Source organism: Ovis aries, chromosome 14 (genome assembly GCF_016772045.2).
Source record: "Ovis aries strain OAR_USU_Benz2616 breed Rambouillet chromosome 14, ARS-UI_Ramb_v3.0, whole genome shotgun sequence".
Classification (NCBI taxonomy): Eukaryota; Metazoa; Chordata; class Mammalia; order Artiodactyla; family Bovidae; genus Ovis; species Ovis aries.
Window position 1 is genome coordinate 38557378 of NC_056067.1, and position 11057 is coordinate 38568434.

General features: G+C 46.1%; 1 protein-coding gene across 2 annotated transcripts; it reads right to left on the reverse strand.

The window, feature by feature from the left end:
• Positions 1-1196: 1196 nt before the first annotated feature.
• LOC101102413 (haptoglobin) lies at positions 1197-7591 on the reverse strand. 2 transcript variants are annotated; one of them, XM_004015111.6, is made up of 7 exons: positions 7557-7591; positions 5342-5415; positions 4962-5060; positions 4612-4683; positions 3954-4055; positions 3064-3138; positions 1197-2096 (listed from the first exon to the last, which is right to left on the reverse strand). In XM_004015111.6, the coding sequence occupies exons 1-7, from the start codon at positions 7559-7561 to the stop codon at positions 1318-1320; spliced, it is 1206 nt and encodes a 401-aa protein (XP_004015160.1). In that variant the 5' UTR covers positions 7562-7591; the 3' UTR covers positions 1197-1317. The 2 variants fall into 2 exon arrangements, with proteins under 2 accessions (XP_004015160.1, XP_042087812.1); XM_042231878.2 differs by having other exon boundaries at positions 5929-7591.
• Between the last annotated feature and the right edge of the window lie 3466 nt (positions 7592-11057).

Here is an 11057-nt window from a genome sequence, read left to right on the forward strand (position 1 = left end):
ATCTCGGGCCACAAGCAGGGGAGGCTACATCTTGGCGTGACAAGACTGTGCTGGTGAAGGGCCAGTGTGCTGGATAAAGGTGTGTGGCTCAGTTAGAAGAACAGCCTCATGGGCTGGGTCCCAGAACTTTTGTTCTGGGAAACTGTTCATACCAAGAACAGTTTATCTGTGAAATGAAAGACTCAGATGGCTATGGTTTGAGTCCTAGTTGAGGGTTGTTTTCTTCCAAATGGGAAAAGCAGCCCCTCCTAAGGAAGAGACTTCTGACTTCCCCCCAGCCCCAGAATGTTTCTACTGATGGCGCTTTAGAGCCTGTCTGGGTTGCGCCCCCCGTGAGAGAGCCCAGGAGACTGATGGGCAGGGAGCTCAAGGAACTTGGCAGGCTTGTCATCGAGCTGTGGCTTGGACCCAGCAAATCTAGAAATCCTGCCTTTATACATCTTACTGTGTTAGCTGAAGTGCTGGTGTGTTGGAGCACAAGCGACAGAGAAGTATCTGTCAGAACACTCGTCATGCCGCTCGAGCCAGCGTCTTCCTCACCAGCCTTCTCTCTCCTCCTCCACTCGGAAGAAGCAGAGGATGCTGTGAAAAGAGCTCGGGGTTTGTGTTCAGACAGACCTAGGTTCAGAACTCAGCTTTGGGCTTCCCTGGTGCTCAGTGGTAAAGAACCCGCTTGTCGATGTAGGAAATGCAAGTTTGATCCCTGGTCTGAAGATCCCCTGGAGAGGGAAATGGCAACCCACTCCAGTATTCTTGCCTGGGAAATCCCATGGACAGAGGAGCCTGGTAGGGTCTCCATGGGGGTCGTAGAACTTAGCGGCTAAGCAACAACAAAGGTTTAAGATTCAGCTTTTCTATTTTATAGCTGTGTAACCTTGAGCAAATCACTTCTCTGACTGTCTATTTCCTCGTCTATAAAACAAAGGATAACCGTGACCTCCCTGAGGCCTGCCATCGAATAGGCACTCATTCAGTGATCGTGAGTTCCCCAGTGGGACAGTTCGTATCACCTTAGGGACTTGCAGTTGGTCCGGGGTGTTTTCTGCCGCACTCCCAGTAAACTCTAGAGCGCTTGGCTGCTTCTGTATCATCAATGAGAGAATTAAAACACAAAAACAAAAACCCAAGGCTAAAAACAGCACAGACGGGCTTCCCTGGGGGCTCAGTGGTAAAGAATGAAAGAAACATTGCAGACGTGAGCCAAAGCAAGCTCTTTATTGGCTGAGCCCACCCACGTCACGCTGCACTTTTGCCCCCGCCACTCCTATGCAGTTTTCCCCTCGTCCTTTCAGGCAGCTGCTTCTAGCCAGCCCCGCCTTAGTTGTTAGCGATGGTTTTCCGAACCCAGTCCAGAATGGAGGTCACCTTCACATACACACCATACTCGGCCACAGCACAGCTCTTGTCAAAGCTCAGGATCCCGGCCGCATACCAGGTGTCGTCTTCCTGGTCATGAACGACGAAGGCGCTGCCGGCGTCACCATAGCAGGTGTCCTCCTGGTACTTGGACAGGCCGACGCAGAAGGTGTTCTCATTCAGAATGGGCTGCACCCCTACAGGGCTCGTAGCTGTCTTATTTTTAGGCGCGGCATTGCCCTCATAGTGCTTCACACACTTGTCTTGGTCAGCCACAGGCAGCATGACGTACTTCAGATGCCCCGTAAAGTTGAAGTTTTCATTTCGCCCCCAGCCAGACACATAACCCACACGATCCACCGCCACATAATCTTTCGAAGGTAGGCAGATGGGCATTACTTTGTCATTGACGGGTACCTTCTGTCTGAGTTTGATGAGCCCAATGTCTACCTTGGAGTGGTCAGGGTGGAGAACCACCTTCTCCACCTCTACAAGCTGGTTCTTCCCCACATAGAGTCTTAAAGTAGGAGTGATGTCCTTTGCTTTTTTGTCACTAGTGTGACCCAGGTAGAGATTTTTAGCTGTGGTGAGGAGCCATTGTTCATTGATGAGCGTGGCTCCCGAGATGAGGTTATGGTGGGAGACCATCTTGGCCTGCCAGGGGAAGCTGCCTTTGGCATCCAGCGACCCACCTATGATCCTCTGCGTCTGGTCCACTGGGTGCTTGGGCTTTCCGCACACTGTTGAGGAGAGCAAGACCATCATTAATAGGAGCAGGGTATGAGCGTCCTCTGGGCCGGGAAACATAAAAACGCCAACTCTTGGCCGCTGTCCAAAACTATCGCTCTTCATGTCTCCAGGGCTAGAAACATTTACATGCTTTGCCCTTACCTTCTGCTCCTCCCGTCCCCAGTATTTACAGTTTAAAATATTTTTTTTTTAATGTTCACATCACTAAAGGAGAGTTTTGTTTCCTGCTTTTCTGACTCACAAATAGCACTGAAATTTTCAAACCCCAGCTGCTGAACTCTAGGTATATTTAAATGATTTATCACAACTAGAGGTCCACGATCCCTGAAATTCAGTGTAAGGACAAGGAGCTACCGAGGTTCATTCTCTCTGAATAAATAGGGACATGAAGCAATGTTGGCCGGAACACAGGTTTTATAGATAACTGCAGTCGACACCTGCCAGGTTAGCGATTCTACAGCCCAAATAGCAGAAGAGGATAGGCAAAATCCTCTTGTTCCAGGAGGGAAAGGAGAGAGCACAGCCCCTCCTGGTGACAGTGGGGTCCTGACCCTCCTCCAGCCTCTTGCAGCACCTTCCCATGGATTGCGGCTTTGTTCTGCCCTCCCTCAACCTGTTCTTCCTGCAGCTTGCTTTACCCTTGGCCCAGGGCTCTCTAGGTGGACTCTCTGTACAGAGTCCCCTGATCCTCTGTGGGCAGTGTAGACAGTGGACTCAGTCAGTGCCTCGGAGGCCAGATGAACACATCCTTCGTGAACTTCAAGGGGCGGCGTCACCTGCCTGTGCACATCTCTGCCCAGCCACCTCTGGTCCCCCCACTCCCTGAACTTGGCTTGTGTGTGCCCAGAGGACGCTTCATAGGGAGGATGTGCCTTGATGTTCCAATCAAGATGCCTGCCGTGCACCAACCCCTTAGTACCCACTTTCAGTCTGCTTCCCAGGCCCCTGGCTTCCTACCTGCCTCACATTCAGGGAGCTGCTGTCCAACGTTCTTATTTATCCACTGCTTCTTACTGTTAAAGGTGTACACTCCTGAAACAAAATGAAAAAAATACAAGCTGAAAGGGACACTGTAGCTGGACCTAGCACTGGGAGAGAAGGTATTTAAAGAGCAGAATCAGAGAAGCAGGAGGAAGGAGAGCCAGGAAGGAGGAGGAACAGAAAAGCTCTGTGCTAGAAGCCAAGTGCTGGGGCTAGTGAAGCCCGGCAGGACGGATGGTGGTCTAGGTGGCCGTGGTGACTGTGCCAAGGCAGTACAGGGTTGGAATCAGGGTTCAAATCCTGACTTTCCCTCATACATGCTTCCTGAACTTGGGCAAAGTTATCAACCTCTCTATGCCTCAGTTTCTTCAGCAGTGAAATGGGAATAATAATCCTGTCTCTTGGAAATTCCCAAGTGGTCCAGTGGTTAGGATTCCAAGCTTCTAATTCGGGGGACACAGGTTCCATCCAAGTTAAGTTCCCACAAGCTGTACAACTTGGCAAAAATAATAGTATCTCCAGAGGGGTGTTGTGAGGACCTCATGAGCAAATCCATGGAGAAAACTGTTCAAGTGCAGGAGCGTAGTGCTCACAAGGTGAGGGCTCCCTGCCATCATCACCATCATTGTTTTATATAGATCTCACCCTGAGATGGGTAGGCTATGTGGCATCACCTCCACTTAATAAGGAAGAAGACTCAAGGCTGAGGAGAGTTAATTTGCCCAAAAGGCTACAGCTGCCAGTGACAAAACCTTCATTAGAACCTGACTCTCCTGGCTCCAGAAAGCACATGCCCTTTCTGACCAGTCACTTGGCTCCATCCCCCGTGGAAGTGGAGGGACAGGAGGCATTCATCCAGGCCTTACCATCTCCATCAGTGCGAAGTTTGTAATAGGTTTTGCACTGATAGCTAACCGAGTACTCCACGTAGCCATTTTTAATCTTGGGGGCCTCTGGGCAGCTGACATCTGCAAAGGAAAAGAGGAAGAGAAGGTTCATAGCGGGGAACGGCCCCTGGAGATGCGAAAAGTCAGAACAGAAGAAGCTGGTTTGCACATCAAACTCCCTCCATCCCGAAAGGAGAGAGCACCAGCCCTTCCTGGTGACAACGGAGTCCTGACCCATCTCCAGCCTCTTGTAGCACATTCCCATGGATTGCGGTTTTGTTCTGCCCTTCCTTGACCTGTTCTTCCTGCAGCTTGCTTTACCCTTGGCCCAGGGATCTCTAGGTGGGCTCTCTGTACATATAGGGTCCCCTGATCCTCTGTGGACAGTGGATTCAGTCAGTGGCCAGGAGACCAGATGAACGCATCCCAAGTGAACTTCATGGGGAAGCATCACCTGCCTGTGCACGTCTCTGCCCGGCCCACTGTGGTCCCCCCAGTCCCTGTCCTCGGCTGGTGTGTGCCCAGGGGAAGCCTCATAGGGAGGATGTGCCTTGAGGATGTTTCGATCAAGATACCTGCCATGCACCAACCCCTCCAGTACCCACTCTCAATCTGCTTCCCACGCCTGACTTCCTACCTTCTTCACATTCGGGGAGTTGCGGTCCAATGTCCTTGTTTATCCATTGCTTATTGTTAAAAGTATACACCCCTGAAACAAAAAGAAAAAAAAATGAGCCAAAAGCTGCACCTAGCACTAGAAGAGAAGGTGTTTAAAGGGCAGAGTCAGAGAAGTAGGAGCAGGGAGGGCTGGGGAAGAGGAGCAAGACAGGAGCACTATGCTAAAAGCCAAGTGCTGGGGGCGCCAGTAAAGCTCAGCAGGACAGACAATGGGCAAGGTGACTGTGGCAGTCGTGGCAATAGTGGAGACGGTCTCAAGGCAGTCCGGGGTTGGGACAGGAGGACCCGGAGGCATTGGCCCAGGCTTACCATTTCCAGCACGCAGTTTGTAATATTTGTCACACTGATAGCGAACCGAGTACTCCACGTGGCCATTGGCAATCTCGGGGGCCTTTGGGCAGCTGCCGGCTGCAAAGGAAAACAGGAAGACAAGGTTCATTTTCAGAAACTGCCCCTAGAGACTGGAAAAATCAGGAGAGAAGAAACAGCATATCAACCTCCCACACCCCAAACGGAAGCCCAGGAGAGATTGCTGGCTGGCTGGCTCCCCAATGTTCTTTACGATACTGAAAGACCAGAGATCAGGATAAGGAGCAATTGGATTTTCCTGGAGAGCATGCAGATCTGATGGGCCCAAGTGGGATGCAGCAATGCGGCCAGGTACAGCCCTCGCCCAGAGGCAGACCTACCTGCAGCCTCACTGCCAGTTTCCACTGCAAGAAGCTGCCCACAGAGCAGGAGAGTGATGACAGCTGGAAGGACGCTGCAGAGAAGACAGAAAGGAGGGCGCTGCTGGTCTCCCCGCTTCAACACACACACTCCCCTCCTGTTACCTAGAAACCCCTCACCCACCCACATGCATACTGTAGCAGCTTCCCAGTCACAGAGGTTCCCATGTGTTCCATGCTGCTGGGAATTCTACAGAAGCTTCAGAGAAGAGCAAGGAAGATTAGGAAGGGATTGGGCCTCAGTGTGTAGCAGGATTCAGGAAACACTAAATTGTTGACAACATATGAGCTCCTCAGCAAAGAGAAGCCTCCCTTGGGGTGGGAAGCACCCTGAGGTGCTGGGCTACGAGGGTTCCACTAAAGAATGTGGGTATCTAGACAATGGGGTGGTGGTGGGCTTATCATTATGCTACTCTCTCTACTTTGGGGAATTTTTCATAATAAGAGGTTCCCTAAAATATAAAACACTGATGTAGTTGTTTCTATTATTTTATGAGAATTTGACTTCAGGAAGTCATATAGCGAACCCCCAAATTCCAGAAGGTTACCTGGATGATAACGGACTCCGCAGAAGCTTGACTGTGCACATGGGCATCAGCGCACAGGCCATACCCCCCCGTGGACCATCTCCCTGGAAGATGGCAACTACTCAGAGATGGCTTGGTTAAGTTCCTAGTTTCATTATTTCAACATTTCAGAAAAAAAATTTGTCTGTTTTGATAAAATCTGAGTGCCTTGTGTCACTCAAATGTTTCGCTTCTGGTCTTTCTCATTATATGTTTTTTTTTTTTTTTAATCTGCTAATAGGCATATTCAAAATGCCAGGGAGAAGTCCTTGGCAGTCCAATGGTTAGGACTCAAAGCTTTCACTGCAAAGGACCCAGGTTCAATCCCTGGTTGAAGAACTAAGATCCCGCAGCCATGTGGTGTGGCCAAAAAAGGGGGAAAAAACGTCAGGAGGTCTACCACAGGAGCTACTGGCTTCCCCACAAAGATGAAAACTTTATAATCTCAAGGAAAAAGCTATTCCTTAGAGAGAGTCACGTCTCATGGGAAAGAAGACAGCACCATCTGAAAACGTTACCTTTTATGGACACAGAAAAGCAGAGAATTTTTGCACAGTAAACCTTTATTCACTATGTGTGTGCTCAGTCACCGAGTCATGCCCAACTCTTTGCGACCCAGTGGACTGTAGCCCACCAGGCTCCTCCATCCTTGGGATTTCCCAGGCAAGAATACTGGAGTAGGGTTGCCATTCCATTCTCCAGGGGATCTTCCCAACCTAGGGATCGAATCCTGCATTGTCAGGCAGATTCTTTACCACTGAGCTGCCAGTGACACCCCAGGGAGAATGTTACAAAAAGAAGTGGTATGGGCAGCACAGGAATATGGCAAGAACCTTGAAGCTGATGTGCAAATGAATGAAATTTGGAAAACAATGAGGTAATGACTGAGAGGACTGCTCCAAATTCATAATTCCTAGAAGTCAAGGACCAAGCTTTAATCCATTTCCAATATCTCCTCCAGAACCTTATGCAGCACATAGAACATAGAGGATCCTCTACAAACACACTACTATTTGGAAGATAATTCTTATCATAAATACTGGTTGAGCCTTGGTGCTTCCTGGCTCTAAAACCAAACACAGGAGTAGATTCCCCCAGGCAAAGAAGAGTGAAGTGAAGTGAAGTGAAGTTGCTTAGTCATGTCCAACTCTTCGCGACCCCGTGGTACTGTAGCCCACCAGGCTCCTCTGTCCATGGGATTTTCCAGGCAAGAATACTGGAGTTGGTTGCCATTTCCTTCTCCAGTGGATCTTCCCAACCCAGGGATCGAACCCAGGTCTCCCACATTGTAAGCAGATGCTTTTACCATCTGAGCCACCAGGGAAGTCTAAGAAGAGTGAGATCCACCCTAAATAATCAGGAGTCAGAGCCAAGGACAGAACAAACCCTGAGAAGCTTTGAGAGGATAAAAGATACTTGCACGCTGTGCATCAGAAAGCAAACAAAGTCTATGATTTAGTCCATTTGCCTTATTTTTCTTCGTTATATTTTTTGCATTTCTCCTGTAGGCCTCTCCTGTACCCAGGCTGTCATGTAGATAAAAGATATATCCAAAGAAGGATGAAATAATCCAGAGAAAAGTGAGGGATAGGAGCAAACTGTGGACTCACCTCATCTTTGGTGTGTCTGGCTCTGGAAGAGGAGTGCTGTTGGGGGCACCTGCTGATGCTTTTATGTCCCCAGTATCTCACTCCACCCCCTTCTTGATTTTGTAATTGCTGTGTCTCCACACTTTGGCCTTATTAAGGTTACTCACATTTTCCAGTAACAAAGCCACAAACAACCTCTCTGTTAAAGACTTCAGCTCTTGCTTCATGCTTATGTTTCCCCTGGTGTTCTTCATGCTTGAGCCAAAGAATCCTGGCCACATCACTACCCCATGCAGCTGCCAAAGGGTTTCCCGAAATGAGCCAGTGTGCAGGACAGGGGCAGGAACCGTCAATCTGGGTCTCTTTGTTCTGAATGCTTTTCAGCACTGGACAAAGCCCTTCTTGTGGTTGTTTCAAATCCATTAGAGACACTCCTGCAATCTGGTTGAGACGGGGCTCTCAAGTAAACATTTCCTTTTCACAATCATGTCCCCCACACTGTGTTGCCATCTTCCTATTCTGCAAAGCTCTCCAACCTGAAATCAGTAAAATGTACTCATTGTGTCTTCTCTGATTGCTTGTTCCAACAAATCACACAGAATGGTTAAGGCTATAGTGTAGATGCAAACTATACTCAATGGTAGTGCTTATCATGGTTTTATTGTTGTTTTTCAGTTGCTCAGTCGTGTCCAGCTCTTTGCAACCCATGGGCTACAGCACGCCAGGTTTCCCTGTTCTTCACTATCTCCTGGAGTTTGCTCAAACTCATGTCCATTGAGTCAGTGATGCCATCCAACCAGCTAATCCTCTGTCACCCCCTTCTCCTGCCTTCAATCTTTCCCAACATCAGGGTTTTTTCCAGTGAGTCAGCTCTTTGCATCAGGTAGCCAAACTATTGGAGCTTCAGCTTCAGCATCAGTTCTTCCAATGAATATTTAGGGTCGATTTCCTTTAGGATTGACTGGTTTGATTTCCTTGCTGTCCCCAGGACTCTCAAGAGTCTTCTCCAGCACCATAGTTCAAAAGCATCAATTCTTTGGCACTCAGCCTTCTTTATGTTCCAACTCTCACCTTCATACATGACTACTGGAAAAACCATAGCTTTAACTATACAGACCTTGTTGGCAAAGTGATGTCTGTGCTTTTTAATATGCTATCTAGGTTTGTCATAGCTTTTCTTCCAAGGAGCAAGCGTCTTTTAATTTCACAGCTGTAGTCACTATCCACAGTGATTTTGGAGCCCACGAAAATAAATTAAGTCTCTCACTGTTTCCATTGTTTCCCCATTTATTTGCCATGAGGTGATGGGACTGGATGCCATGATCTTCGTTTTTTTAATGTTGCATTTTAGGCTGATTTTCATTGTCCTCTTTCACCTTCATCAAGAGGCTCTTTAGTTCCTCTTCATTTTCTGCCATAAGGGTGGTGTCATCTGCATATCTCAAGTTATTGATATTTCTCCTGGCAATCTTGATTCCAGCTTGAGCTTCAGCCAGCCCAGCATTTCACATGATGTACTCTGCATGTCAGTTAAATAAGGTGACAATATACAGCCTTAATGTATTTCTTTCCAAATTTTAAACCAGTCAGTTGTTCCAGGTCTATTTCTAACTGTTGCTAACTGCAAATGTCTGCAGCTGAGTACTATTCAGTTTTAATAATACTCATTTCATTTATAAAAGCCCAGTGGTTCTTAGAGTGTGCAGAAGAATCCCTCTGGGATATTTAATGTGGTACTGATGTAATAGCAAAGTAACTGGAAACAGCACAAATGTTTATCAATAGGAGAATGGCTAAATAATGTGTGATCTATTTGTATAACAAGATTACACAGCCATGAGAATGAATGAACTATGAAAGAACATGGATAGTTTTATAAACATAAATTTTAAAGAGAACTTCAAGTTTCAGGAAACTATATTGTGAATGATACTGCTTTTAGAGAGCTCAAAACCAAGCAAACTCAGTAATGGATTCTAAAATATGACACCAAAATCACAAGCAGCAAAAAAAAAAAAAAAAAAAAAAAGGGATAAGTTGGGCTTCATCAAAATTTAAAACTTTAGTGCATCGAAAGAAAATACCAAGAAAGTAAAAAAAATAGTCTATGAATAGGAGAAAGTTACAAATCATGTATCCAGTAAGGATTTACTGTCCAGACTATATAAAGAACTCTTACAGCAACAAAATGAAAAACAACCCAATTAAACATGAACAAATAATATGAATAAACATTTTTCCAATAAAGATATAAAAAAATGATCAGCAAGTACATGAAAAATGATCAGCACTGTTGGAAAATGTCATTAAGGACATGCAAAACTGCAAGATACCACCTTACACCTACAAGCATGTGTGTACAGTCAGTCGTGTCCAACTCTTGATGACCTCATTATAGCCTGCCAGGCTCCTTTCCATGGAATTTTCCAGGCGAGGATACTGCAGCAGGTTGCCATTTCCTCCTCCAGGGGATCTTCTCAACCCAGTGATCAAACCCACATCTCTTGCATCCCCTGCATTAGCGGGCTGGTTCTTTACCACTGAGCCACCTGGGAAGCCTCCACCTACAAGTATGGCTACAAATAAAAAAAAAAAAATTAAGTCTTGGCAAGAATGTGGAGAAATTGGCACTCCCAGCCATTGCTGGTGGGAATGTAAAATGGAGTAGTATTTGGAAAACAGTAATGACGGTTCCTCAAAAATCCTAACCTAGAATTATTAATATCATATGACCCAGTGATTCCACCTCCAGGTATTTAAGCCCAAAACAATTGAAAATGGACTCAAACAGATTCTTGTACACCAGTGTTCACTGCAACATCATTCACAATATCCAAGGGTAGGAACAACTCAAATGTCCTTCAACAGATGAATGGGTGAAAATACATACAGTGGAATATTGCTCACTTATAAGAACTTCTGATATATGCCATGACATGAATAAACTTTGAAAATATTATGTGAAGTGAAAGAAACCAGAAACAAAAAACAAATACATGATTCCACTTGTATAAAGTGTCTAGAAAAGGGAAAATCATCAAGGCAGAAAGTAGAATAGAGGTCACCGGGGTGCGGGGGAGGGGTGTGTGCAGCAGGGGAAGGAAAGGGAAGATATTGCTTAATGGGTACAGAGTTTCTGCTTGGAATGATGAAAAAGTTTTGGAAACAGTGGTTGCACAACATTGCAAATACAATGAATGCCACTGAGTTGTATACTTCAAAACTGTTAAAATCAGAAATTTCATATTATATATATTTTATTATAATAACAAATTCAAAAAAAGTTAATGAACTTTTTCTTGGTCAGTTAAAAAAAAAAAAACAAGCAATACCAAACAATATAATGTTTCTATAATGAGGCATAGATACCAAGAAAACAAAAACTTTATTTTTAAAAATTTTAATAGAACAGAAAACACAAAATTAAAATATTACCTCTTGTAGGGAGGCAGAAGGAAGGCATAAGAGAGAGGCGTGTTCAGTTCAGTTCAGTTCAGTTGCTCAGTTGTGTCCGACTCTTTG

Excerpts from the sequence above, each read along its gene's own strand:
- LOC101102413 (XM_042231878.2), bottom strand. The coding sequence starts at position 5,990 with ATGGCCTGTGCGCTGATGCCCATGTGCACAGTCAAGCTTCTGCGGAGT. Across the intron at positions 4,684-4,961 it reads CAAACTGCGTGCTGGAAATG|GGGTGTATACTTTTAACAAT; the intron begins GTAAGCCTGGGC and ends TTTTTGTTTCAG. Across the intron at positions 2,097-3,063 it reads GCTCCCTGAATGTGAGGCAG|TGTGCGGAAAGCCCAAGCAC; the intron begins GTAGGAAGCCAG and ends TCTCCTCAACAG.